At 39.7% G+C, this 27,133-nt stretch overlaps 1 protein-coding gene across 2 annotated transcripts; it reads left to right on the forward strand.

Annotated features, from left to right (window-relative positions):
- Window positions 1-463: 463 nt before the first annotated feature.
- On the forward strand, window positions 464-26,427 carry LOC142385587 (CD9 antigen-like). Of its 2 annotated transcripts, none has more exons than XM_075472243.1 (8): window positions 464-644; window positions 18,184-18,286; window positions 22,863-22,960; window positions 23,214-23,288; window positions 23,369-23,470; window positions 23,580-23,669; window positions 24,807-24,890; window positions 25,734-26,427. In XM_075472243.1, the coding sequence occupies exons 1-8, from the start codon at window positions 576-578 to the stop codon at window positions 25,797-25,799; spliced, it is 687 nt and encodes a 228-aa protein (XP_075328358.1). In that variant the 5' UTR covers window positions 464-575; the 3' UTR covers window positions 25,800-26,427. The 2 variants fall into 2 exon arrangements, with proteins under 2 accessions (XP_075328358.1, XP_075328359.1); XM_075472244.1 differs by lacking the exon at window positions 464-644 and adding an exon at window positions 8,227-8,371.
- Window positions 26,428-27,133: the final 706 nt, after the last annotated feature.

Raw genomic sequence — 27,133 nt, forward strand, 5'->3', positions numbered from 1 at the left:
CAGTCTTTTGAAATGAAGATGTCAAAATTGAATGTCGTAGGGGAAAACACTACTCAAAGCAAAACTAATACGGCTCCAAATTTGTAAATGTACTAGTTCGCCTCAATTAGTGAGAAATAATGTGCCTCTGTGAGCACTGGGGGCTGGGCACCCCTAAAGACCAGATCCTAAAATCGCCCCTGCACTTATCAAAGGCAAATCCATTGTTTGTTTGTTCTTTCTGTATTTTAGTTGATAATGCTTTTGTTTTGTTTTTGCACATCATCGAAATGTCTCGAAGTTAAGCATGATAAGTCTTTCTTTTTTTATATATATATACCAACAGCTTCCTAATTCGGCCGTTTGTGTTTATCAAAGCAGACACAGTTCGACAAAAGGACAAACGACAAAGAAACATGAGCGAAAGCATCCTTCTGTGGGTGTTGAGCAGTCCATCACGTGTTTCTTCACAGTTGATCTGCAGAGCCCAGACAGAGGCGACCTAATAACGGACCTGAGGACAGCCGACAGAAGCAGCAGCCGCAAAGTTGGCAGATATTTGACCTTTTTAAAGAACCTGAACAGACACAGCAGGGATGACGGCGCTAACCAGCTGGGAGTTGTGTGTTAAGTACGCCCTCTTCATCTTCAACTTCATTTTCTGGGTAAGTGTAAAGAAATCCAAATATATGGGCGTTCATTTGAGCTTCCGTATTCTATCAAAAATAAACCTCTAACAAAGTTGACGAACCACCAAATAAAAAGGTTCATCTTGGTCAAAAATCGCCAATGTGTGTCGTTAAAATGATGATTACTGTACTGTAATATCTGACTGCAGTTGGTTAAACTTTAGGACTTAATAACGCACATGAAGCTGAGCATTCGTTCAGTTTAGGTAATGTTTTAGAGGAACGAAAGTCGTCTGTTCAACATCTGGATTCTGCCTCAGGTAAACCCTTTTCCAGGTTATGCTCACTCTTTTCTAATCTCGTCTTTATCAGTTTCTAATAAGCTACAGAAACAACTGAGCATCTTCAGTTGCCTTAAACACCACACCATGCTTTTACCTGAAAATGTGAGAAATGATGATTATAGTGTGCTCTTTTATGAATGTCACAGTCAAATCTGAAAAAGGTGGGTCAGTTTAGAAAATGCTTTTCGAGAAAAGAAAATACCCACATTGTATTTTATATTTACTTGAACTTTTATGTTATGACAGACTGTAAATGCCCAAACTATTTCTCATTTTGTCTCTTCAACTTCATCTCATGAATTGATATATATCTATTTTTGCACTTCAGGCCAGTAAGATTTGCAGAAAAAGTTGGGATGGGGGCAATTTAGGGCTAAAAATGGCATTAGAAATAGATATATTATGTCGAAAAGGTAATGTCAACAGATGATTGTAATCATGATTTGTTATTAAAAAAAATAGTATCCATGAAATAAACTAAATATCGACATTTTCAAAGGCAGTTATTTTATTAATGTTTTAAAAAAGTTTCTAAAACTACAAATTGATCATCAAGTTTTTGATTAATGCAGATTTCCTTGAATGATATACATTGAATTAGGCATGGCGGACAGTGTTTTGGACAGGAGAACTATCTTATTAGGAATATTCTCCTCTTATGCTGCTGTTTTTGTGTGGCAACTAACTGACATCACCTTCAGGTTCTCTGTAGAAAATTTGTTATTTTTGCCCTGATAGGATAAGAATAAAATAAAAACCCATATCTTCATTGTGATGGAATCTGCACTGTTTAGTACAAGTGAAAGTTTTTCTTTTTGTATTTATTTATGCGTATACTGGGAAGTATGGCGTGAAGTTTGAGCAAGACAAGTTTGGAGAAGTTCCAAAAGGGGGCGATAAAGAGTCCATCCTGTCATTAAAGGTCGGCCAGGTTGAGCAGTAGGTGCTCTTTCTTTTTCACTTCCACAGAAAAGTTGTGTGATGAACCTATTAATGTCCATCCAGCCATCCATTTTCTATACTCGCTTAAGTTTTTGAATTATTTTCAACGGGTCACGGGAGGGCTGGAGCCTATCCCAGCAGTCATCAGGCGAAAGGCAGGGTACACCCTGGACAGGCTGCCAGTCCATCACAGGGCCACACAGAGACAAACGAGAAGAACAACCACACACACTCACATTCACACTCACCCTTAGGGACAATTTGTTAGAGACACCAATTAAGCTAACATGCATGTTTTTGGACAGTGGGAGGAAGCCGGAGTACCCGGAGAGAACATGCAAAATGTTTCTTTACATTTTTTAATTTCCTTGAAATAAATGAAAAGAATTCATGTTTTTTTTTTTTTATTCAAATGGTTGGGTTGAAATGCCAAAAGTATCATTACTTCAAAAATGTTAATAGTAAGTAATTTCTTTAAACATTACAAAGCTAAACTAAATGTTATAGATGGTTTACTTTCACATTTTTTCTTTGAGATAAACTGTAGTCACTGAAAAATGGGATTTACCCAATGGTAGAGCAGGACATTAAAGAGTTAAATCAGTCTGAAGGACGCTTCCTCATTCAGCACATTTCTCAGCAGAGAAATTTGGAGCCAATTCAAACATTTTCTGACAGACATGACAGATTATAGATTAATCATGCCATCATAACTCGAGCATACTCATGAAATGACATTTGTCATTTGTCACTGATGACGTTTTCAAACAAAGAGGAATGAAAGGCAGGCAGCAAGGGATGAGGCAGGCTCTCGCAGCGGAGGAAACAAAGCTGGTGTTGTTGGTTTCACTGGCTCTGCTGGGAACAGAGAGCAGCTCCAGGTACTTCAGAGTCCCAGTCCCAGAGTTGTGTATGAACACACCTGTGAAACCTCATTTCTCAGTCTAAAAAACAGAATGTTGTTTTTAATCTGTATGTATCATGTTTTTGCCTGCGTTGTAGCAGGGTGAGACAGCAAGAGGTGACGGTACAAATACAGAAAAAAGCATCCGAACCAACAGCTAGTTGGTCTCTCATAAACAGTTTGATTGGATCAAACAGCTTATATCTACTAAGTAATGCCTCTAAAAATATGTTAATTTGCTGTTTTTTTCCTACCAAATGACTTAAATTCCTTGAAACCTTTAGACTTGGAGTCATTGCTTCTTCTGGAAAAGCTTTTCCCTATTTTTCAGATGATATAGCTAATTAATTTAACTTAAAAACATCAGATGGGACGCGGACAGGTCAGTATCACTGAAATACAGCTGTGGATTTCTGTATGAAGGGACAAAAATCATTGTTACACATTGAAAGTAGAGTTTAAATTGGAAGTTGATCAGTCTACTGATTTACAGTTTTGGTTAAAGCTTCTCCAAAGAGATTTGATACTTTTCTTTGTCGTATTTTGTAGTAAATGGCTTTCATAGCGCCTTATAACCTCTCTGTAGTACATACTGCCCGAACTTCTGTTTTTATAGAGCTTTAGAGGCATTTAATTAGCCGCACCTGGCTGCCACTTACCTCTTAATTCCTATGGAAGCAGTAAGGTTTTTGTCCATCCTATGTGTTTGACACATTGTAATATGTGTTGTGCCGTGTGTTCTATTTGATCACTTTCCAGACTTAAATGATTTGTGTGCCTTTAAGCCTGGGAAAAGTGTTATGATAAAAAAAGGAAGTATTCAGAATTTCCTGTGAATGCTTCCAAATACAACACCTAAATCTGGCCTCCTTTCTGTGACTACCAGCAGATATGTTGAAGTTAAAGAACAAATCAGTAAATCAGAGAAATTAAACCTTTATTCCTTTTTGATTCACAGCAGTTACATTGTAAACCACACAAAAACACATCTATACATCAGCACGCCTCACACAATCCCTTTTCTCTGTTGATGTAGCTACCCTGCAGATCATTGATCTCGGTCACTTAGTTCTGGAAGAAATTAGGCCGAGTGACAGGTGGATGGAAAGGTCGGTTCTGGAATTTAACACCACTGTCATAAAAACGCATCCCCATGTGAGCCATACACAGGAATTTGTTGTCATGACGAAGGTGCCACAAAGACACCATCAAAAATGTCAAGTGACTGTAAAAGGATGTGGTGCAGGACTGGAAACCCTTGCATGCTCCAGGGCAGTTTTAACGGCCCGAGCCAATGTGCACAACCAAAGTTAACGTACTTCAGGATGAGTCAGAAACACATAGTTTTAAGGTTCACAAACTTCTCTAATGTTGCTTTAAGTATTAAGCAAGCTAACTTTATAAGGACATGGTTTGAACGCAAAATCAGACCATATTTACGTGATTTACTAATCAGACCAGTTCCTAGCTATAACATTAACTAATAATAAGTCATTGCCCTGCAGTCCCCTTTCTTTTTTGTCTTGCCTCTTATAGTATTAAGTATTGAGTTAATAATAGAGTTATATGTAGAAATGACTGAAGTAGCGAGAACAGAAGCTAACAAAATAGACGTCAGACATGTGAAGAAGTCATTTGTGTTTTTTGCTAAATGTTCACTCTTCAAGAGGTTTTTGAGGTTGTGAAGAAGTGTGGGCTGAGATTTATGCAACTCTGTGATAGAAAGTTATGGAAAACTGGACATTTGAAAAAGGTGCGTGCAGCCTGTGTGCTATCATAAGATATCATTCAATTTCATCCATCCATCCATCCATTATCTATACCGCTGAATCCGTCGATCGGGTCGCGGGTGGGCTGGAGCCTATCCCAGCAGTCAATGGGCGAGAGGCGGGGTACACCCTGGACAGGCCGCCAGTCCATCGCAGGGCCACATAGAGACATACGAGATTTTATGTTGGCTATCAAACATACTGCCTGTGATTGACATTAATGACAAAAAAGTTCTTAATTTGGTTTAAAAAAATGCAACTTTTTTTTTTCCTGGCCCTCAGGTTGTATTTTGCACATGTGTAACTGAGAATGACTGATTGATGTCCAGACCTGAGGGAAGTGGCACCTTGATTTAATTACAGTCTGTCAAATCATGTCACAATTTGTAACGAATACACACGCATTCACACTGAAAACCTGAGCCACAGAGCCCCAATACTTCACAAATCCCAGCGTGTCCCTGCTAACCACATCAGGATTTCTAAGAATCGTGATGATAAGCATATTTACTTCTGTCACTGGCAAAATGATTACGTTTTTTATTAAGAAAATAATTTATCAGAAATCAGAATTTAATTTTATGGGTTTTTTTGTTCTTCAATAGCTCTTTTTCCTTCCAAGCAGCCAGACTTTCTTGTAATCGGTGGCACGATTCAGAGTGGTCCTGGAAATCAGAGGTGTACAGGGTGAACAGGAATGGAGACAGAACAGTCCCCTGTGGAGCTCCTGTCTTACTGAAGACCACATCAGAAAGACGGTTCCCAAGACGAACAAACTGTGGCATTTCTGACAGATAATCAGCAACCCAGGAGACGGTAGATGTCAGCTCATCGATCCACAGCAGCTTCTCACAGAAAATATTTGGTTGAATGGTGTTGAAGGCACTGGAGAAATAAAAAAACATGATCCTCACAGTGAGTGGGGTTACATGGCACTGAAAGGATCGGATTATTGGCTAAATTACAATAAGACAGAGTTATTAAGTTCATGTAGAAACCTTAATCTGACAAGAAATTGGATCGGATCGGATTACTCGTGATTGGATTAAGACCCCAAGATAACTCGGTTGAAAGTCAAATTAAACGTGTTTGCAGACGGTGAAGCACGCGGTGAATTAGACTTTGCTTTCTACGCCTGCTCGATATTTTTTCCCGGGGTCGTGAACCAGAAGTCGGAAGAGACGATATTACTGTTGTAGTCGCCGTCGGAAAGAAACAAACAACGCCATGGATAATGCGCCGTTGTGCATCGCGTTTGTGCAATAAGCAGCTCATCACAAACGAAATGCAGATGGACGTAGCTTCATCTTGATCTTCCTATCAGGGTATGACACGCTTTGTGCCTCTGATTCAATTCATTCACCGCCATATATCCAAGGATAATTACCCTTGCTCAACTCATTCTTATTGTAATTTAGCCAATTATCCGATCCTTTCAGTGCCATGTAACCCCACTGAATGTCCCCCACTGCAGCAGGTAGATGACAGCATCATCCACACCCACACGAGGCTGGTAGGCAAACTGAAGAATGTCCATGCAGGTTTCACCAGCGGTCTGAGGTGGGACAGAACCAGTCTCTCCAGGACTTTCATCACGTGTGACGTGATCGCGACTGGTCAGAAGTCGTTAAGAACAGATGGGTTGGTTTTCTTTTGTACCGGTACTATGCAGGATGTTTTCCATAGCACCGGTGTCCTCTCCTGCAACAGACTCAGATTGAAAATCTGTTGCAGGATATCAGACAGCTGGGCTGCACAGGAGTTAAGGACCCTCGGGCTGATGCCATCAGGTCCTGCTGCTTTGGCATGTTGGAGGCTCTTCAGCTGTCTCCTCACCTGGCCAGATGTCACAGTCACGTTGGGCGGCATGGCTGATCCTGAAGAGGTTGTTGGAGTTGGGGGTTGTAGTCCAGGGTACTCAGCAGGGGTGGTTGTGGGGAGAGCAGTGGCAAAGAAGATGTGAAGGCAGTTCCTGTGTGGGATGGCCCAGCAGGGGTCCTGATCTGAATCTGTTGAAAAATCCATTCAGCTCATTTGCTCTGTCCTGGCTGCCCCCCTGCTGGTGGTCTTTGATGTTGAAGCCGGTTATCTGCTTCATACCCTTCCACACATCCTTGGTGTTTTTCTGCTGGAGTTTGCTCTCCAGCTGTTTCCTGTATCAGTCCTCACACCTTATCAGTGCCGCCCTCAGTTCACGCTGCATCCTTTTCAACTCATCCTTGTCACCAGATCTGAAAGCTCTCTTCTTTTTATTCAGAAGAGCCTTCAAGTCACTCAGTGGGTCTACATGATGACATTAATTCGATTATAGCTATAGTTGGGTTATGCTCCTTTTTTGAGCAAGGGCAATTATCCTTGGATATATGGCGTTGAACAAATCGAATCATAGGCACAAAGCATGTCATACCCCGGTATGATAGGTACCCATTTGTGCAATGGGTGCAGTGTGGGATCATCTTGACAGAGAACGGAACAAAAGGCAGCCGACATCCAAAGAAGAGCTTTGGGATGTCCTTCAAGAAGCCTGGAGAACTATTCCTGAAGACTCCTTAAAGACATGACAGAAAGCTCGTCTGAGAGGGTTCAGGCTGTGTTGGAGAATAAAGGAGCTCAGTCCAAATATTCACTTTCAAGCTCGTTAGAATTGCACAAACTCTGTTTCTGCCTCATATAAAGTATTTACATTTATGTTTGCACGTTTCATTCAATCACAGCAACTATTTGCTTTTGTTCTCAAATGATGGGTGAACCAAGACCTGAGAATTAATTGGCCATTTCTTTCTGTTCTTTATTGATGGCAACAAGTGAAGTATTTCAGCGCTGGTCTCGGTATGACAGAACTCTCGCAGGAATCCGTCAGACAGAGTCCCCATTTCCGGTAACATTTTGTATTTATATGTCTCATTGTTTCACACGTTGGATCCATTATTGATCAAATATGATTGGATATGAGTAGGTTCTTCGTCATAAGCCAAATAATGTCTCTGAGTAACCCAAATAATGTGTGTGTGCTTTCCGCACCTGGTTCTCAGGGTTCCCTGTTTTGTCTGGGTCAGTCTGTCTCGTGTCCCTCCTGGATCACTTTAGGTCATCATGGAAAAGTACTGAGACTATTTCATTTATAATGTCTAAGACCAAAGCCAATTTTTACAATTACTTCATGTTTTAGTATAAATGACAAACTTATGATAAAAAGTGTTGCTCTCATTTACGTTATCAGTTAAACAATAAAGCGTGAATGACTTTATCATTTACAACAACATCATCTCCAGTCTGTGGTGGAAATTAATAATTATAGGTGTAGAAATACATTTTTGCTACTAACATGTAGATGTTGCAAAGTTTGATTAATTCCTTTAGTTTTTATCAAAGCGTTCTTTCCTGCCGCAGTGGTTTGCTCATTAAATCAATTGTCTCTGTGTTCATGTGGTTCTGGCCCTCACACTTGGAGCCTGTTAATTGCTTTCACCTGTAGTCCAGGTAGTAAATCAGCAGGGCTTCTGTGGTCTGTCTGAAAAGCAACGCAAGCAAACACCCACAGCATTCCCACCCCTCATTCCCACCCCCTCCAGCTCATCTCTCCTCCTCCTCCATTTCCTACCAATGCCCAGGTGATCCACACATGGGTGTGGTTCACTTGCACAAAAAAAATCCTGCTGCCTCACTCTTCTTTTGTTCTTCTCACCAAGTCAAAGTAGAACGCTCATATTTTCCTCTGACAAAGGCCTAAATCTTAAGCTGAGAGCCATGAAGGGATTGCAGTGTGTCAAATACTTGGTTTTTGTCTTCAACTTCCTCTTCTGGGTATGTAGTAATCTGAAAAATGCCATTTGTGGTTGGTATGTGAGATTTCTGACACAGAGCTACTATTGAAGTGGTTTGGTTTGAATTCTTCTGTTATGTTTGACCTGCCTTTGATTGTTGTTCAGCGGTGTGTGTACGTATGTGTGTGTGACCGCTGAAGGAAAGAAATCTGGAACTAGTTAACCTTAAAGCTGCTTTTAGCTGTATTTACAGTTAAATTGCTGGCTTTTTGTGTGTGTTTTCTCTTTCAGTTGCAAATCAGCAGAGTAGCTTCAGGTGTTAATGTTAGGTGTAAACCAAGAGTTTGGCGTGAGATAATACCTGCTGAGTCCTTGTTGTTCAACTGAAGTCAAAACTTTGAACTAACCTTCAACATTTTAATCATCTTTTGTTTGGCACTCTCTAAATCTGCTTTAGATCTCAGCTCGAACACTTTTGACTATTTCACTTATCTTTCAGGACACAAAACAAAAAATGCATCATGTTAATTTTAGAGCGAGAGTTGATTTTCATGTTGGTGCTTTTTTTTTTTGGTTGAGTAATGAGAAAAGCAGGATTGATGAAAAACATCCTAATTGGAGGGTTAAATTCAGCTCGCAATATGTTTCTACTCCTTAAAACAAATATGTTTGATTTAAAGAGTCAAAAGTTGATCCCATCTTTGAGTGTCTGTTCAGAGTCAATTATCAAGCATTAATGAAACATTTTTAATTTAATTTATTTTTTTTTTTTTTAGGACAAGCTTGTCTTAAAAGTGATATTTTCTTGCTCTAGATCAGAGAGGACTGAGATGTGGATTGTAGCTTAGACAAAGAAAAATGAAGAGATGGCGTTAATCCCCACCCCTCTGATGTTTTATAATTATTTAAATTACTAATCTATAATAAAGGTAATAGTTGATGAAGGGAAAACTTCCTTTGCTTCCTGGTCATTTCACCCTCATTCGTGACATGAATGTTGAGCGTTACAAACCAACACTTAGAGCCTGGAGATGCCTCAGAGATTTATCATGCTAATTCAGTTCCTTTTTGGTGTAAATGAAGCTGGGGTAATGACTGTACCTTATGTAGCCAACATCATAGTAGTACATTTAGTTTCAGCCCAGTTTTTTTTAATGTGTCACATGTTTGTCAGATTGGTAAAAGTATTGAACTCCCAGCAGCAGAGGGAAAACTCATTCTGAGATCCACGGTGAGGTTGGGGTGATGTGGTGCCCTGAGCAGCTGTTCGGACCTTTTGCTGCAGGTCATGACCTCCGATCTCATTCCTGCACTTTACCGTCCGTCTCTGCTGAACTTATCGTCTGTCAGTTTTGTCCTAAACTGGAGATGGAGTAAATAATGACCCTCGTGCACTTCAGTTGGAATTAAATCTCTGACTGCTGAAGTCTCATCTGAATAGGGCTGAAGTCTGAGTTTTAAAACGAATAAAGTTCAAGGCTGCTCACTCCATATAAGGTGTTTGTGTGACGAGACTGGGTGTATTTAACCGAGTGTATTTCAGACAGATTTGTTCTCTACCTGCTGTGTTATTGCTGTAATTACCTGTTTACACCCAGTGTTGGACACACAGCTGCACTGTGTTTAATCACTGTTTTGAGCAGTCTGCAGAGTCGGAATGTGATGACGCTGCGTTGATCCATGAGACAACATAACACGAAGAACTAGAGTGCTCATCCAAAAACGTAAACATCAGATTAGATGAGTTAATCAGCCTTTAGTGTCCTGTTGAGCTAAAAACTACATTTCCCACAATCAACACCACGTTCTGTTGTAATTTTAAGTGTTCATTCTCAGTGTTTTCAGGTTTTATGATGCTGCTAAAATGGAAATTCCACTCGCATCATCTCCTTTTAGGATGAATAAATATTGTAAAACCACTCAGTTTACATGCTTGTTTTCAAGTTTGTTTTTCCAATTTCATTTGACCAAACAATCCGGTTAGTGTAGTTTTCTGGTTTGTTTTTGTGTTGTGGCTGAAATGAATTTTAATGTTATTTTGAGGGGGTTTGCTTGAAATAGGGAACATTTCTCCAGCTTATGGAAGCCGTACAGACTTGTGGTGTTTTTAGCTCCGGTCACACTGAAATCATGTCTTAAATATTTTCTGACTTTTGAAAACTGAACGTAGTAGATCTGATTATTTCAAAGTGGGGTGGCTTGTAAATGCCACATTTTGAGAATTACAAAATCTAAATCTAAAACATTCTTTAAGTACACATGATTCAAACTTATCCCACAGAACTGAAGGTAAAATGATGAAAATGAACTCTTCGGAAAAGCCATTTATTTTATTTTTTTTTTATGGGAAGAGGGGGTGAAATGAGGGTTTTTCCTTTATGGACAAAGAAGAGAATGCCGTTTTGATTATTTTGATCAGTTGATGGACACTTATTTGTGTAGTGGAGTTTTTGAAGCGTATTCATAGCTGTGTAGCTCTTGACATCCAAACATTATCACTAAGGAGTGCAGTCTGAAAATTATGAACCTCAATTAAATTTTGCCACTCATGCTAATTTTGAACTACTTGACAATCTTATGAGCTTTTTAGGGTTAATGAAACTTGTTTATGTGATCGTTAAAGCAGATAATTTAATCTTATGAGCCACGCAGCCTTTTTCTGCAAAATTTAAAGGTGTTATCTTTTCCATGACGTTGGTGTGGAGGAAACGGCCACTTCCGGTTGCAGTCTCAGACTTATTCACAACATTACAAAGGAAAAAACCTGTAAATTATTCCGGAATTGCTGCCAAACTTTAGAAATGATTCACGTCTTTGTTGTTTCAGCCCTGCTTCTGTTGCTGAGGGCCTTGAGCGGTTGAGCTGTTCAAATGTACATGCTGCAAAACAGAAGTGAGGGCTTACAGTTTGTGGGTGGCCACGAAGAGGGAAAATCAGAGGAAATCTTTGTTTGATGTTTACACTGGAATCTCCATTTCCTGTTTACTGTGTTGTGGTGTATAGTTATGATGCTTTGGATGCTAATGTTAATTTAATGCCATGTTAACAGTGTTGTTGTGCTACTTCTGCGCAGACTCTTTGATGAATGTCCTCTAAATTTTCGTCCTTCAGAGGATTAATTGCTTCCAACTGTGCTCATTTCACAACTTTTCTTTGGAGGTTTAAGGATAACTTTTAAAAGTTGTTTTAAAGGACAGGTGTGGAGAAAAAAATGGGTTTTTCTTGCTGCATTTCCCTGTCAAAATTACTCTTGAAACTGATAGCGTTCAGTTGTCTCAGTTGCCATAAACTAAACTAAACTAAACTGAACAAACCTGTCCATTACTTGAAGGGAAAATACCAAACATGCTTGTCATAACGACCGCTGTTACTTCACACTGGGGCAATGCGGTCCTGAGTTCACTTTAAATACCACGTTTGAGAAAGTTTGAAGATGGTGTGCCTTCTCACAGTTGAGTCTGCGGCGCCGCATCATGGTGCTGACACATTGTGGGTGTGGTGGGGAGTCATTTCCATTGCAAAAGAATGTTGAGCAAGAACCAGCTTGCTCACTTAACTTTCCCATGACGCACTTGGAGCGTAACTATGCGAAACATGCCATTGTGGATCATGTGGAGTAGAAATGCGGGGTTAAAGTCAGGTCAATATTTTTATTTTTAAAAAAGGTGTCTTGTAAAGAAGCACTGATTATTTTAGATGATCATCATGTAACTTAATATCATGATTTTAGTCATCCAGGATTGATCAGAGAAATATAATCTGGTGCCTGTGATTTTTGTGGTGCGGTTTACTTTACTGCCTCCAATTTAAGGAGGAGGGGGGGGGGGGGTTTGAGGACCCTGTCATGTCATCATTCAAAGGTGGTAGAAATGCTAGAGAGGGGTCAACCACAAAGATGATATGTTAAGGAGGTGTATGTTAAGCTTAAATTTAATATACTTTTGCAAATGGGACACTTTTTACCCTGCTCTGTCACCATTGTAAATGATACTGAATTTTTTTTTTATTTTGGAATTGGGCCTAAAGATTAAGATCAGATTGATCACAGACGTGATCCAGACACCACTGGTGGTGCAGCAGTGAGCTGGTCCTGATCCCTGAATGGTTGCATCAGTCTGGCACTGAACTGACTGAGAAATACTTTTAAATTGATAGCAGTGAAACTGCACAGTCGGTTTATTCTCGTCATCAGTCAGCTGATGATGAGCAGCAGAAAAGAAAACAGCTGCTTACTTCATGATGGTCTCTGTGTACCACCAGCTCACCAAAACGGTTTGCAATGAAAATGCGGGTGGCCTGCTAATCTAATTTTCTGAAGCATCTTCAATCAGTGTTTACTGGCATGTTTGGCAGATCACTCTTTGTGTCATGTGACTTAATTTGGGGGTTTTGCATCACACTGTTGCCTGGGGCAGTTGACATCTGCATAGAAAACTGCACGCTCTTCCTTATGCCTTTTTAAGTGAGTTTAACACTTCTCAGGATTCCTAAAACTCCTCTTGTTCCAGTAACTTTCCATGAGCTGCAAATGTAGAGTATCCACATAAAGGAGGAGCCTCTTCATGTTAGATCTAATCCGATAAACCCATATTTACATTTTGTAGATCTTGAAATTCCTCCTGCATCTGAGTTGAGTCTACACTAGTCCCATTCACATTTGGTGCCAAAGCAGGTCCTGGGTGATCCAGTTAAAACTGATCTAAATACATGTTCACACCTGCTTTTGAAATGAGTCCTCAAGGGTGCTGAGTGACCTTTGAGGACACCCAGGACTACGCCAGTGTCATAAACTAGTTTTGCTAAGGAAATCGGTGTATTTGTGCTGATGAAGATTAAATCTGTACCTTTTTTTTTTTGTTTTTTTTTGTATCTGAGAGGGCAGGATTCAGCAGCCAGTAATCCAGAAAAAGGACTTTTGATGGAATACGTTACCATAGGATAAGTCCTTATTCAAGCAATGTTTTTCAGACCATAATACCTTCACCAAATAGGTGAATGAAAGTACTAGAAAGCCCTGACTGAATGCAGGAACATTTCTAGGCAAGGCAAGGCATCTTTATTTATATAGCGCATTTCATACCACAGGCAACTCAATGTGCTTTACATAAAGGCAAGGCATTTAAAAGATAAAAATTAAAACGCAGTTAAAAGCAATCAAAGAAGAGGGGGAAAAATAAAAATATAAAAAATAATCATTAATTAATTAATTTAAAAGTGAAGAGTGCAGATAAAATACTTTCAGGTGTCATTTGCACAGCTAAATAGAACTGTTTTCAGCCTGGATTTAAACATTGTCAGAGTTGAGGCCTGTCTCACATCTTCTGGAAGACTGTTCCAGATTTTAGGAGCATAAAACTGAAACGCAGCCTCACCTTGTTTAGTCCTGACTCTGGACACCAGCAGGAGACCCCTCCCTGAGGTTCTCAGTCTGAGTTGGTTCATATGGCTCTAACATGTCAGAGATGTACTTTGGTGCTTGACCATGAAGAGACTTGTACATGAGCAGAGCTGTTTTAAAGTCTATTCCCTGAGCGACAGGAAGCCAGTGCAGAGACCTGAGCACTGGACTAATATGGTCGTATTTCCTGGTTCTAGTCAGGACTCGAGCAGCAGCATTCTACTTGAAGGCACCAGTGTTCGGAGTGGAACTTTAACTTAGGCTGCGGCTACACGGAAACGTTTTTCACTGTAAACGATACTTTTTCTTATCGTTTCGCTGTTGCGGCCACACGGAGCCGGCGTTCCCACTACCCCAAAACGATAGTTTTTGAAAACGGGTTCCAGAGTGGGAAAGTTTGAAAACGGCCTCGTTTCGTTTCCATTGTTACAGCTAAAACGTTTTTGCGTCAGTCACACGTTGACGCTGTGAGCCAATTTTAACACTTCTCTATTGTCTCACAGCGTGGCGTGACACAGCGGCGTGTGTATTGCATCGTTTCATCCGTTCTCGTCTGGACAGCAGCGCGTTTCCGTGTGGTCGCAAGAATTTTCGTACCCGTTTTCAAAAAAAAACTCGTTTCGTTTTCGTGTAGCCGTAGCCTTAATTCTACCACTTAACAGTTGGGTGTGTGTCTCCACCCCTCCACCCCCTCCCAACTCCAACTCCAAATGTGGACTTTTTTTTGCCAGTTAAATGTGACGTAATACTCAAAATTGAACAATTTCATTAAATGCATTAAATGGAGGGGGAAAAATAGAGAAAATCACACCTGTGTACATGAGGCATGAGTTTGCATGACTATGTCATTGAGTCACAATGTGGTCTACCACACAGTTTTGCGTATCTCTATTTCGTCCACGTGGGTCTGTTCCAGGACCTTTCTGCTGCTGCTGGCAAACACCCCAGAACAGAGTGTTTGCAGCAAATTGGTCTAAATTTAAACAGATCAATGAACAGTTAACATTTAAAACTTGTGAATTATCCATACATCCTCCAGGATTAGGCTTATAATTACTACAATCTAGGGCTCAGGTGAGGAGAGAAACACATTTGTTTTGTAACCTTTTTTTAAAATGTAGTTAATTGGCTCATTTCACGATGTTCATTATTCATCTATAAAAGAACAAAAGGTTCAATGCCCCTGCCACTAATCCACTAAAGCTTTGTCTGGAGTGGGTAGACCAGGAAGGAATTCCCTTGCAGGAAGGCGGCAGCGGGAGGAGACTTGTTGGGGTGCACAGGGTTGTGTGTCACAGTCACTCTCTGTTGCTCAACACAGACGTCGGGATCATCCTGTGTAGGACATGGAAATTATTTAGTTGGCAACAAGGTGTGCTGATGTAAAGTGTTTTTGTGGTTGCTGTGGAGATTGAGTCATTCAGTGGTTTGTTACTATGGAGGACTCGCAGTAACACTGTTTTTCTACAAATTACTTGATATCAAAGGCTTCACTCATTGCGCATTATGAGCTGTTCATTCATTAACCACATGGGTGTGTTACCCTACATGCTTTTATATATCATCACTGTTGAGGGACTGAATTGTTGACCATGTTTTTTTTGGGTGTGTTTCAGAAAGTTAAACTTCTTCCAGCTGTAGCTTTGTGTATTCTGTTTGAGGAAACCCAGAATGGAGTGTCCTCAAATGTAATACTCTTAGAATGTTATTGTCTGAATGCAATGTCAGCTGATTGTTCCCTTGTTTTAGTCCAGACTTGAACTCTTCAGCAGCTGTCGGAGGAACTGCTGTAAAACTTAGTTCAGACATTCTTGACATTCTATCTGGTCTTGTTACAGTACTGTGCAAAAGTCTTGAGCCCCCCCCTCATTTCTTTATTTCCCTTCCAAGCAGCCAGACTTCCTTGTAAATACTTTAGGGTGGCCTTGAGCAATAGTTCTTCAGGTCTTACAAAATTTCATTGGACATTGGCTGCTTTTTTACAAATTTCAGCCCAGTCCTTGTAACTCACTATTTTTTTTGTTTAAGCCACTTAACACTGATCTATGAATCATTACAGCAGCACTCAAGCAGAAAAAGAATCCTAACTCAAGTGATGAGCCAGTGTTGTGTCTACACATAACAATTTAGAAAAGAACCAATTTAGTATCTTTAGGAACTAATTTTGTTCCCATTTCTTTAGTTGCGTCTATGAACAATAACAGTTTGACAGGCAACAAGGTGATTCCCAAAGAGCTGTTAGCTGAAAAGTTGGCATATCTCAGCATGGTGTGCAGTGTGTCCTTAAAACATTTGAGGAAACTGGACAAGTGGAGGACAAAGAAGTGTCAGGCCTAAAGAACTATCTACAGCAGATGAACAGGATCTGAAAGTGATGTCCTTAAGAAAGGAAAAAAATCCAGCAAAGACCTGACACAGGAGCTGAGAGATGCATCTAGACCTTCAGCTGATCCATCTGCTGTTGGCCCAAGCCTCATCGAAATGGGCTCCATGGAAGGGTGGCTGTCAAGAAGCCGTTCTTAAGGAAGGGAAACGGGGAGAAAAGGCTGAGCTGTGCCAAAGGACACAAGAAGTGGACTGAAAATCAGTGGCAACAGGTCTGATGGAGGGATGAATCCTCCCCAGAGCCCGGAGCTCAACATTACTGAAGCAGTGTGGGATCATGTTGACAGAGAACGGAGCAAAAGGCAGCCGACATCCAAAGAAGAGCTTTGGGATGTCCCTCAAGAAGCCTGGAGAACTATTCCTGAAGACTATTTAAAGAAAGGACAGAAAGCTTGTCTGAGAGGGTTCAGGCTATGTTGGAGAATAAAGGAGCTCAGAGTAGATATTCACTTTCAGGCACGTTAGAATTGCACAAACTCTGTTTCTGCCTTTTTATATAATGTATTTACATTAGTTTCTTGGAAATGTGTTCTAAAATGAGGGGTGGCTCAAGACTCTTGCACAGTATTCTATCATCTGTATTTGTCACAGAGCTGCAAGCATGGTTTAAAAAAAAAAAAAAAAAACTTTGAGCTTAGATTTTTCTGACTACATAGAATTCACAAGTCTGTCTAAAAAGACCCCATGAACTAAACAAGAAACCATTTGTGTTGAAACAAACGAGTTAAGCTGAACTGCTGTTCAACAGTCGCCCACTGTACCGGCATTCTCTGTGGTGGCGGCATCAGTTCACATGTCTGTAATGCTGTTGCTGTGAGCAGCATTTCTATCTCATGTGTGAGAGTGCTCAGTCTGAGTCTAATGCCTGACAGAAAACTGACAACTTTTTTTTTTTTTAAGTGTATACGAGTTGTTTGGAATGTAGAATGAAATTAGCTGTATAAGTATATGTTGGTGTCATTGAAATCCTAAAAGTCTGAGTTAGATGCATCCCAACATCTCTTTTTGGTTCTTGAAGATCTTTAACATCTGAGAGGCTTCCTCAGTTCTAATCAGCGGGTCGGGTATTTCGGGATTTTATGATGTAGCTGGGACATCTGAGTTGTTGAGGTCACATGTGAGTAGCTGACCCACCTGACCTTTGTGTGGGTTGGTTGCAGACATATTTTAGTCGGATGATCCAAAGCATGAATTGTTGTGAAACCGCCAGGGGAGGAGAGTCGCTGTTCGAAAGTGTTACCTGAAGCTTTTTGTATTTTTCCTGTTTTAAAATAAATGGCTTTTTTTTTTTTTAAGTCTTTTCTCAAACATGTGCCTTCCCTGTCCAGAAGGTGGACAGTACAGTCCTTAGGAGTGTCCCTTCTCTTTGAGATGTAGGCAGACAACTTGGTCCTGACCAGAGGAGCTGGCTCTCGTGTTTATGGCATGTAAAGCATTTGAGTTTTCCTGATTTAAAGGTCTGATAAATGGACTACGACGTCTCTCAGCTTGTTTGGGAGTTTTGTTCTTCAGGAGAACCGGTTTCTATCAGAGGGTGTAGTGTTTTTTTTGTTTATTTTTTCCTCTCTCCTGGATGCTCTTTTTCTTTCTAGATTTCTTGGCTGACTTTAGAAAAGCCCAGTTCTTGTATCCACAAGTTTGAAATGTGTCCCCTCAGCCTTTTTTATCGGGACATTCTCATCTCAATGTTTTAGAGTTGGACAGATGCTGGTCTCTGTGTTGAGGCATCAGTTATACCTCGGGGGGGGGGGGGGCAAGTTGTTTTACACATCCTCCCTTGTGAACTTGATGTCTGCCCACTGAGCTGACAGCAGTGAAGAACTCTACTTAAGGTTTCTGATATATCACAAAACAAACCACGACTGTTCCAGCAGTTCAGGGGATTTCTAGCTAAAATTCTGACTACACCACAGTGGTGTCTAACTAAATGTGTAACTAAAACTGTCCCATATGTTAAACGGCTCAGCCACAGGTTTGCCACCGGATATTTTTAACGTATGCAAGAATTAAAGCGTGTACACGTAAAACCTCATGCAGTGACGGTAAAGCTGTGTTTTGTCATGTTGCAGCTGGCAGGTACTGCAGTGCTGGCTGTGGGACTCTGGCTGCGTTTTGACTCCAGGACCAAAGGACTGTTTGAAGGAGAGGACTCTCCCACGGTCTTCTTCACAGGTAAGGCCTCTACAGTTGCACTCGGGACACAAAACACTTAAATCAAAGACACCTGTGCTGTCCTGCAAGCCCCAGTCCTATGAAAAATGATGCGACAGGATACTTGCCAAAAATTATTTTATTTTCAGCTGCATTATGTCAGACATGTTTTTTTTTTTTTTTTAAATTGGCTAGTTTTGCTGACATGCACACGTGTATGAATAGAAAAAATCCTACTTCCAGTCCAGCCAACAACACTATGATGCATAAGTGTTGATATTTATCTTCACAGAAACATACCCACAGTTTATATTTATTTATATATATAAAATCTTTTTTTCCAATGATTTTTATTTTTGTTTCTCATTTTTAAGTTGGTAGTAAGAAACTTAGGAGTGACACATTGCTGCTTAAAGGTTCAATGACTGGTTGGTGATCAAACTACAAGACGTTGGGTTTTTTGTTTGCTTTTGTCAAGACAAACTAACTTCTCAACTAAAGATGAACTTGATAACATTTCTGCAGCAGCATGAACGCACTATTTAAAGGCTGTGGGGAAAAAAATGGAGGAAGTTGCATTTCACCACAGTTTCGTATTGCGTGCATATCATGAACACATTTTTGACTATGTCGTACACACCTGGCTCCTCTTTACATTTCCTACAAATGTTGCATTTAAATGGTAGAAGTACAGTCTGCAGCTTCTGTGATATTTACCTTTTTAAAAATGTGGAGGAATTTTAGAACAGTAGCTGGTTTAACCTTGGGCAGCAGTAAAGTCCTTTCGAGGTTAAACATCAGTATTTGCATTTAGTTTAGTTTTCATCTGGTCTGTGTTGTTGTGAAGTCAAAGTGACAAACAAAGCTTTTTTTTTTTTTTTTTTTTTCTGGAGCTAATACTTCCTCATCTGCAGCCGTCACTGCCTTATTTTTGCCATCCTCGTTGTCCCTTCACGTCTCGATTAAAACTTCTAACTGCAGCACAGGTGGAGTTAAACGTCCGACTTGTTGTTTCTGTGCATTTGTTGGCTGTGACCTGATGGACGGAGCTGCAACATGAGCGAACTAATCGGAGAAGCTGGGCGTACATGGGGCAGCTGAGGCCAGCACCAGTTCACAGAACCCACCACACACAGCCATCATTCTTCACCGCTGCACAGACGCGTCTTTGTTCGCCGACTTGTGAGTTCTCGGAGAAATCATCACAAAAAGACAGATTCGTTCCCTCCCATTGCTCTTTGTGTTTCGCCTCCATCAAACTGATGAGTGAAGTGGGCAGTGAGGCGACAGAGGACGGCTTAAAATGACAAACATCTTAATAACAGCTCTGGAGGAAAGAGGCGCTTGGAGGAAGAATGTTTGTGTGGCTGATGTGCTGGTGACATCAGTGCTGTGGTTATTGTTTCACATTAATTTCTTTATCCTTTGATTATGACTCACCCAGATGAAAACCAAATCGCGGGACAAAAACATCAATCCATCACCACTTGTTTGTTCACACTCACCACAGGATGATCACATTTGTTTTGTTAAATGATTCCTCACATCAAAAACTCGGACGTCATCAGGACTCTGTTGGTAAAGCAGCTGTGACAAGATAAACAAATGACTGGTGTAAATTTACATTCTGTGAGGCAGACGAACGAGACAAAAATTATTTACTGAGCAGCGCTCGTCTTCATACACTCTGTTCGCCAACATTGGAAACCCTCTGAGATTCTGCTCCCTCTTATTCATGCTGGCGCATCAGGCTTCAGATCAGCTGAGCAGGGAGCCCACACAAGTCTCCTAAACTCAGTCAAGTTCATGAAACAAGATCAACATTTGCCTCTAGACATATATCGGATAAACATTATGTGGCAGGTGATGTTGCATGCATAAGAGTAAAAGCCAAACCACACCTGGATCATATAATTTCCAAAATCAGATTTTTAGCAATTTTTTTCCAATCCAAACATGACAAATTGTTAAAATCAAACAATCTGCCCTGATTGTAATAAACTGTGGACCGGAGTAGGATAAACTTGGAGACATTAGCAGAAGTTCTATAGTCAGCAGCTCTGTACGTACTCTCTTTGTATCTTCTTTAGTTTTTCTCATGAGCTTTTTTTGCAGATTATTTTATTTTTTTTTAATTTTTTATTTAAAATAAAAAAAAGAAGCTGATTTGGATGTTGTGCTGCTGGAATGATTTCTACTTCTAGCTGTGGTACTTCTTACCATGTTATGATGCATAACCATGCCAACAGGAAAGTTGTTTCCACGTGGGAGTGGTTGGTTGAGATTTCCAAAGCTCAAGCAATGCCTGGAATTGGACCACAAATCCAGAGGTGTTAAAGAGGAGATGTCTAGGAACAAAATGGAGAGAAGGGATGATGTTTAAATAATTTCTGCCCTTTTTTCATAATGTGAAGTGTGAGATCACTTGGTGGTACAACGGATGAGTTTAAAACCCTAACAAGGATGCAACAGAAGTATTAGTAAGGCGATATTTCTTTCAACAAAACATGGCATCCGAAGCAATTTTAACACCTGTTACTGAACTTTAAGACTATAAAAGCTGGCAGAGACTGCACACAGAGGCAACTGTAAAGGAGAAGGGGTTGCGGTGCTTGTTAACAACAGATGGTGTAATCCTGGATGTGTCACTAAGAAGGAGCATCTCTGCACCCAAGATGATTAACCATTGGCTTTGAGGTTCTGCCCATGTTGTCTTCCGAGAGAGTTCACCTGGGTTACCTGCCAACAATATGTGAGATAATCTAAGTTGTTGCCAAGCCACAAAAACACCCCAGTCCTTTCATGGTGATCTCTGAAGAGTTCTATCCACACCTCTTTCTGCCACACTTGAACTTTCTAAATGTTTATCAGTTGACTTTTTGTTTTGTAGCTTAGCTTTAATAATTATGCTGCAGCAATTTAGTATCCTTCTGGGTTTAATCATTAATTTGAAGACCCAATCAAGGTTAAAAAAAAAAAAAAAAACAACTCATTATGGTCAAAGCAAAACAAAAAGATTTTAAATCTGAAGGTGTCGTATAGAGGAACATTTTCACTGTCTATGAAATTAAGTTTCAAAATCATCAGAAAATGAGAAGACTAGGGGCATGTCCATTGAAGACCCTGACATCATTGATCTCAGGTCAGCTCAAATGAACCAAACTTATGGGACAGAGTGGAGTCAACCAGGTGAAAAATGTGGCAGGTGTTGGAGGTGATCCTCAACTCTCGATCACAATGGCTCCCCACAATATCAATCCAACAAGCATTTTATAACCGTAGTTGGACATCAAACTTCAGATTAGGTGTGAGGCCATTAAACCTAAATGCGTTGCTGGTTTTTCCACAAAATTAATCTACAGTACGTGCACATAGTCCTGTAGCAACCACAATATTTGTGGGTGAACTTGGTGTTTCAATCCAAAGCAGAGATGTGGTTCTCTGAGCTGATATGTTGCCAGATCTGTGGTGGCTTTGCACTTCACCTTCATTCTTTACAAAATTAACAATTTTGTTTTCAAATTTTTCCCTCTGCAATTTAAGTAACTAGCCCAAGTTCAGCAAATTTAGCATACGGGTGGGGTCGGCTTTTGTTCACCTGAAATGGGATCCACTGCATCATACATCCCTGATTTCAGTCCTGCCCTAAAACGCCTTAAAGAAAATCCCAAAAAGCTGTTTAACAGCCCAACTCTACAATTCAGTTCAGAATTCTCACCCTTTTAATGTTTTCAGTAACTATTGTCGATGCATGTAACACGTTTCCATGCAAATCTCTGAGTTTGCTTTACTCTGATTTTACTTTACTCATTTCTCTTGTTGTCTGCTGTTTATTAGAGGAGTTTCCAAGCTTCACTCAGACTGCATCCCAAGCACTGCTCTTCAGATTTATGCCTCTGTAAATAAATATTTGTACATTCTACAGCTCAGCTTAAATCGTTGCACAATTAAATATAGAAGAATACCATGATGCTGCCTTCAAAAGCTTAATTTTGTCTTTGAGTTTTGTCATGTCACCACACTCTATGGTTTTCTCTGCTCAGCTCGAGTGGTTGCTTTTCTGTCGGCTCCAAACCAAAATCCAGACGATCATCATGTTCAGTATTTTCCTCAGTCAGATGTTTATGGGTAAAACTCCAAACCTGTGCCTGCACAGCTGCCACATGATTGAAGTCTGCAGGTGCTCCTAACTAAATTGCGCAGTTTCTCCATAAATTGTGGTGGGACTGCTGAAACGGTCTCTCATTTCTTGCTAATTGAGATCAGAAAACCTCAGCTGTGAGTTCTGGTTGGCTGTTGTGGTAGCCATTAAAAAGGTTGAGTGCAACACTGTCTGTCTTTGAATGAAAATTGGTGTGTAGACTGTGTGTAGATGATAAACAAAACACTTACATGCACAAATTGATTTGAATCTGCTCCTCTCCACCACTTGGTCTTGAAATTCTCTGAAAGGTGCACAATGTGGCAACTTTTGTTACAACTCAAATGTTAAATTTTCCATAATTTTGTCAAAAGATGATCATTTTTAGAAGCAGAACAGCAGTTAATTTATCTTCAAAATTGCTCATGAGTTAATTGTGTGTGTTTTGTGTTGTAGGTGTGTACATCTTGATCGCAGCGGGGGCCCTCATGATGGTTGTGGGATTCTTGGGATGCTGTGGAGCCATCAAAGAGTCGCCGTGCATGCTGGGACTGGTGAGTCATGCTTTGTTCGGATGTTGCCGCAAACTAGGGCAAAAACTGAACAGCAGCAGCTTTCCTGTGTTAGAGAGAATGTTGGCCTCACTACTCAAACCTCCAACAGGAGAGAAATCGGACATTAATATTTAACGGAATGTTTTTTTTTTTTTTCTGGGGCTTTTTGGTGGTATAAGTAGAAAGCTGAATGCATACTGACACAAACGTGACATGCAGCTGAAGAGTGACCCTCAATTGTTTTCTGGTTTAGTTCTTCCTCTTCCTGCTCCTCATCTTCGCTGTGGAAGTGGCCGCTGGTATCTGGGGACTCTCCAACAAGGACACGGTATAACATACACGATTGTTAATCCATTTAATTTGAGGTGATATATCAGCAGTTGGTTAATGGTTTCCTCATGCCTGCAGGTGGTGGAGGATGTTACAGAGTTTTACAAACAGACTTACGCCAACTGGAAGGACACCAAACAGGAAGCACTGAAGGAGACCCTCCGTGTCATCCACTTTGGAGTGAGAACCAGTTTTATCATTTTTTTCTTTCTTTATGAACCTGTCAGCGGGCCATAAAGAAACAAAAAAACTCAGCAGCACACTTTGAGTTGGTCTTTCTTCTCTGCAGTTGGACTGCTGCGGTCCTACGGGAACAGTGATAGACGCTGCCGATGAGATCTGCCCTAAAAAGGAGGGGCTGGAGGTCCTCATCACCACGGTAATGCGGATCAGAGACACAAAACACTGTGGTGGAAAGTTTAAAGAATTTTAAATCCAACAACTTTCCATATGTTGGCTAGGCTACTTTTTCTTATATTATTATCTTTATCTTGTATTGGCTTTGTATGTATCAATTGGACTAATCTGGAATTTAGTGAATAAGATTTGTTTGGATTATGATAGTATTACAGTTGATTGGATTCTAATTGGCTTGAATTGGATTGTACGTTTGAAGTGCTTTGAGATGACTTTTCTCTTTTGGAATTTGGCGCTATGTGAATAACATTGATTTGAAATATGTATCCATTTTAAAAAAACTGTAATGGTGTGAGAATCTTTCACTAAGAGGACCTGCTACATGTATTACTTTGAAGTGCTGTGCATTAAGAAAAATGCCTCAGTATCTGAGTTTTATGACGCCAATAATCCTGAACTTAAAATTTCAGCGTAAAACAAAATGACAAAGTAAATCCAAAAACCTGAGCAGCTTAAAGTGAAGAACGGAGTTAATTTATTACATGTATTTATGCAGGGAAGCCAGTTGAGAGCAAACTTTCTTTTCATCTTCAAAAAAGAACTGAAACTTATTGCCTTTTGTACCAGTGAACTCCACCATTTGTACCAGTGTCTGTATTATACGAAAGAGTATTAGGGCCAGGCATAAGAAAAAATAATAATATTTTGCCTGTCGAGATTAAAGTCGACATGTTGAGAATAAAGTCGAATTTTGGAGAAAAAAGTCAACTCCTCTGGTCCATCATCTAATTACTTTATTTTCGACATGTCGACTTTATTCTCGACAGGCAAAATATAAATATTTTGTCTTATGCCTGGCCCTAATACTCTTCCGTAGTATGTATGCTGCTCGCTCTACTTGGATTAAATTACAAAACTACCTGAACCTTAAGGAGCTGGTTTCACTAAATGAATTTAGGCAAATTTTAAACATATTAGAAGCAGATGTAAATGCTGTCATTGACCATTCTGTTTTTATTTCCCGGTTGAAGTTTAAAAGAATAAGTAAATACATTTTTCCACGATGCCTTAACACAATACGAACATGTTAAAAGCACAATAAGAATAAGGTAATGAGAGCACATAAAAAGTTTAACTGACTGTTTTTGATATCCGACAGAGCTGTCCGTCTGTCATCGACAAGATGTTCAACAACAGGCTGCACATTATCGGCGGAGTTGGCATCGGCATCGGAGTCATCATGGTGAGTCTGCGACCAGAAGAAATTGCGAGTTTGAAATCTGCATACACAGGAACTTTAAAGGAGAAATATTAATGGTTTTAAGATGATAAAATGTAACGGTAAACACGGACATGCCCCTTTTTTTTTCTTTTTTTTTTTTTTAGTTTGCCGTTTCCAGTGCTTCAGGTTAGGTGATAGGCTAATGTTTCATTATAAGTGGTGGTGGCATGTTATCTTTTGTTATGCACATTCCTGGGCCTGAAACTGCCCTGGAGCACCTGGAGGCTGAGATATTGCATTAATGACTTTGATTTCCAGCCCCTCACCACAACATTTTGATTTATGGGCTTTTGATGGTGTTCAACATGACCACAAATTCACGTGCAGGGAAAAAACGTGTAAATGTGGAAAAAGTATGGACCCTGAAATGTGCTTTAGTGTCTAAAAGTAAAAAGTAGCCCTTTTTTAAAAGACTCTTCCGTTGTTTACATGCAAAGATATTAAGTTTGGTCTTAGAGAATACATATTTGTTTGAGAATCGGACACCTGGCTTCTTTCTTTTTTTGGCTATTTGGTAAAGAATAGCAATTCAACTATTTTGATACATAACTTACTGCATTTGATGAATAAAGTAAGTATTAACTGTGCAGTTTGAATATTTTGACCATGACCTAAATTGACTTATTGAGATTAAATGCAAAATGTACAGAATGGTAGCATGATATTTGGAAAAACTCTTGTAAATATATTTTAATACCACCACTACGCACTCCTTCATATAAATTCTGTTATAAATGTTGTGTCCACATCAGACAACTTGATGCCTAATTAACTTGCTGTTCCTGCCTCTTCATCTGTCCGCAGATCTTTGGGATGATCTTCAGCATGATGCTCTGCTGTGCCATTAAGAGGTCCAGAGACTTTGTGTAAACTGGCATAAAAAAAAACCTCCATCTTTAACTCACATGCCCTCACTTTTACAACTTGCTGCTTCAGAGTTTAAACCAGTTTAACAGTAATGGCATTTGTCCCTCAGTGCTTGAATCCATACAGGATGGCCACGTTGCTCAGTGAGAGTATGGAGCCTCTTTAACGTTTCCACTCTGTGGGGTCGACGGGGAGATTATATTTCTGCTCAGAGTAAAATGAACAAAAGGATGTTCTTCTTTCTTTTTTGGTTTGGTATCAAGAACCAAATTTAAAATCTTTTCATCGCACCACCACAGAGCAAATAAATCCTCTGCAGGACAAAGGGAACATATGGGACTCTGCTGCCTTCTAGTGGTAGTTTCTAGTTTTCCCCGTTTTTGTTTAGTTCCTTTTAAAAAAGATTTGAATATAGTAATATTCACTTCAGTTCTGGTCATGTAAAATGCACTAAAATGCAGGTTTGTGAGCTGTAGTGTAACACTTTATTTGCAGCTAATTGAATGTTTTATGTTAGATTTGATTTTTATGAAGCAGAGCTGCGGAGTTTTATGCAAATATATTGATGAATGCAGTTCAAATGTCTTTAAGATGCCAAATAAACTAATAAACATGGATTTGTGTTAACTGAGCCTTTTGTTGAAAGTTTTTCTTTATGGTTCTGATGGTCCACATGAATATAGAGTAAATTCAATCCTAAATTTATATTTAAAACATACTGTAAATGTACAACAGTTTCAGTTATTTTCCCAATAGTAAAGTTATCCTTTTTCAAGATTCATTGTCCAATGAGTGAACAGTGCTGTCAAAAAATGAATATATTTATAATCTTTGAGATGTAAAGCAGGTACACAGATGAAAGATTCGGGCTTATTTAGTACTTGGCGCCGTTAAACCCTTAATTTTCAACACTTTACCTTGTTTGGGGAAAAGCATTTCAATTTGATCACTCTTTGAAGCTATATGTGTCTTTACTGGCAATTTAGTTTTTAGAAAATGTAATTTTTCAGCTTTTTCGTAACCTTTATGCTGCATGTGTGGAACTTTACATAAAAATCATTCTCTAGATTTGTGAACAGAATTTGGTTGTTAATGATCTGATTTTTAAAACTTTTTTTTAATGTTTTTTAAGATTTTTTTATTTTTTTTTTTCTACCCACATCTGACCAGTATGTGATGGGTGTAATATTTTAGCAGTTTTGATAAAGCTCATCTTTTAGTCATTTTGATGTCTTTAGTTTCTCATGACATATGTTAGCATAACTTCTCAACTTTCTTGCTTCCTGCCCATTTTAAACCGTATTAAGGGTGTAATTTCCCAAAAATAACTTCATGCC

The sequence above is a fragment of the Odontesthes bonariensis genome, chromosome 8 (genome assembly GCF_027942865.1).
Source record: "Odontesthes bonariensis isolate fOdoBon6 chromosome 8, fOdoBon6.hap1, whole genome shotgun sequence".
Lineage (NCBI taxonomy): Eukaryota > Metazoa > Chordata > Actinopteri > Atheriniformes > Atherinopsidae > Odontesthes > Odontesthes bonariensis.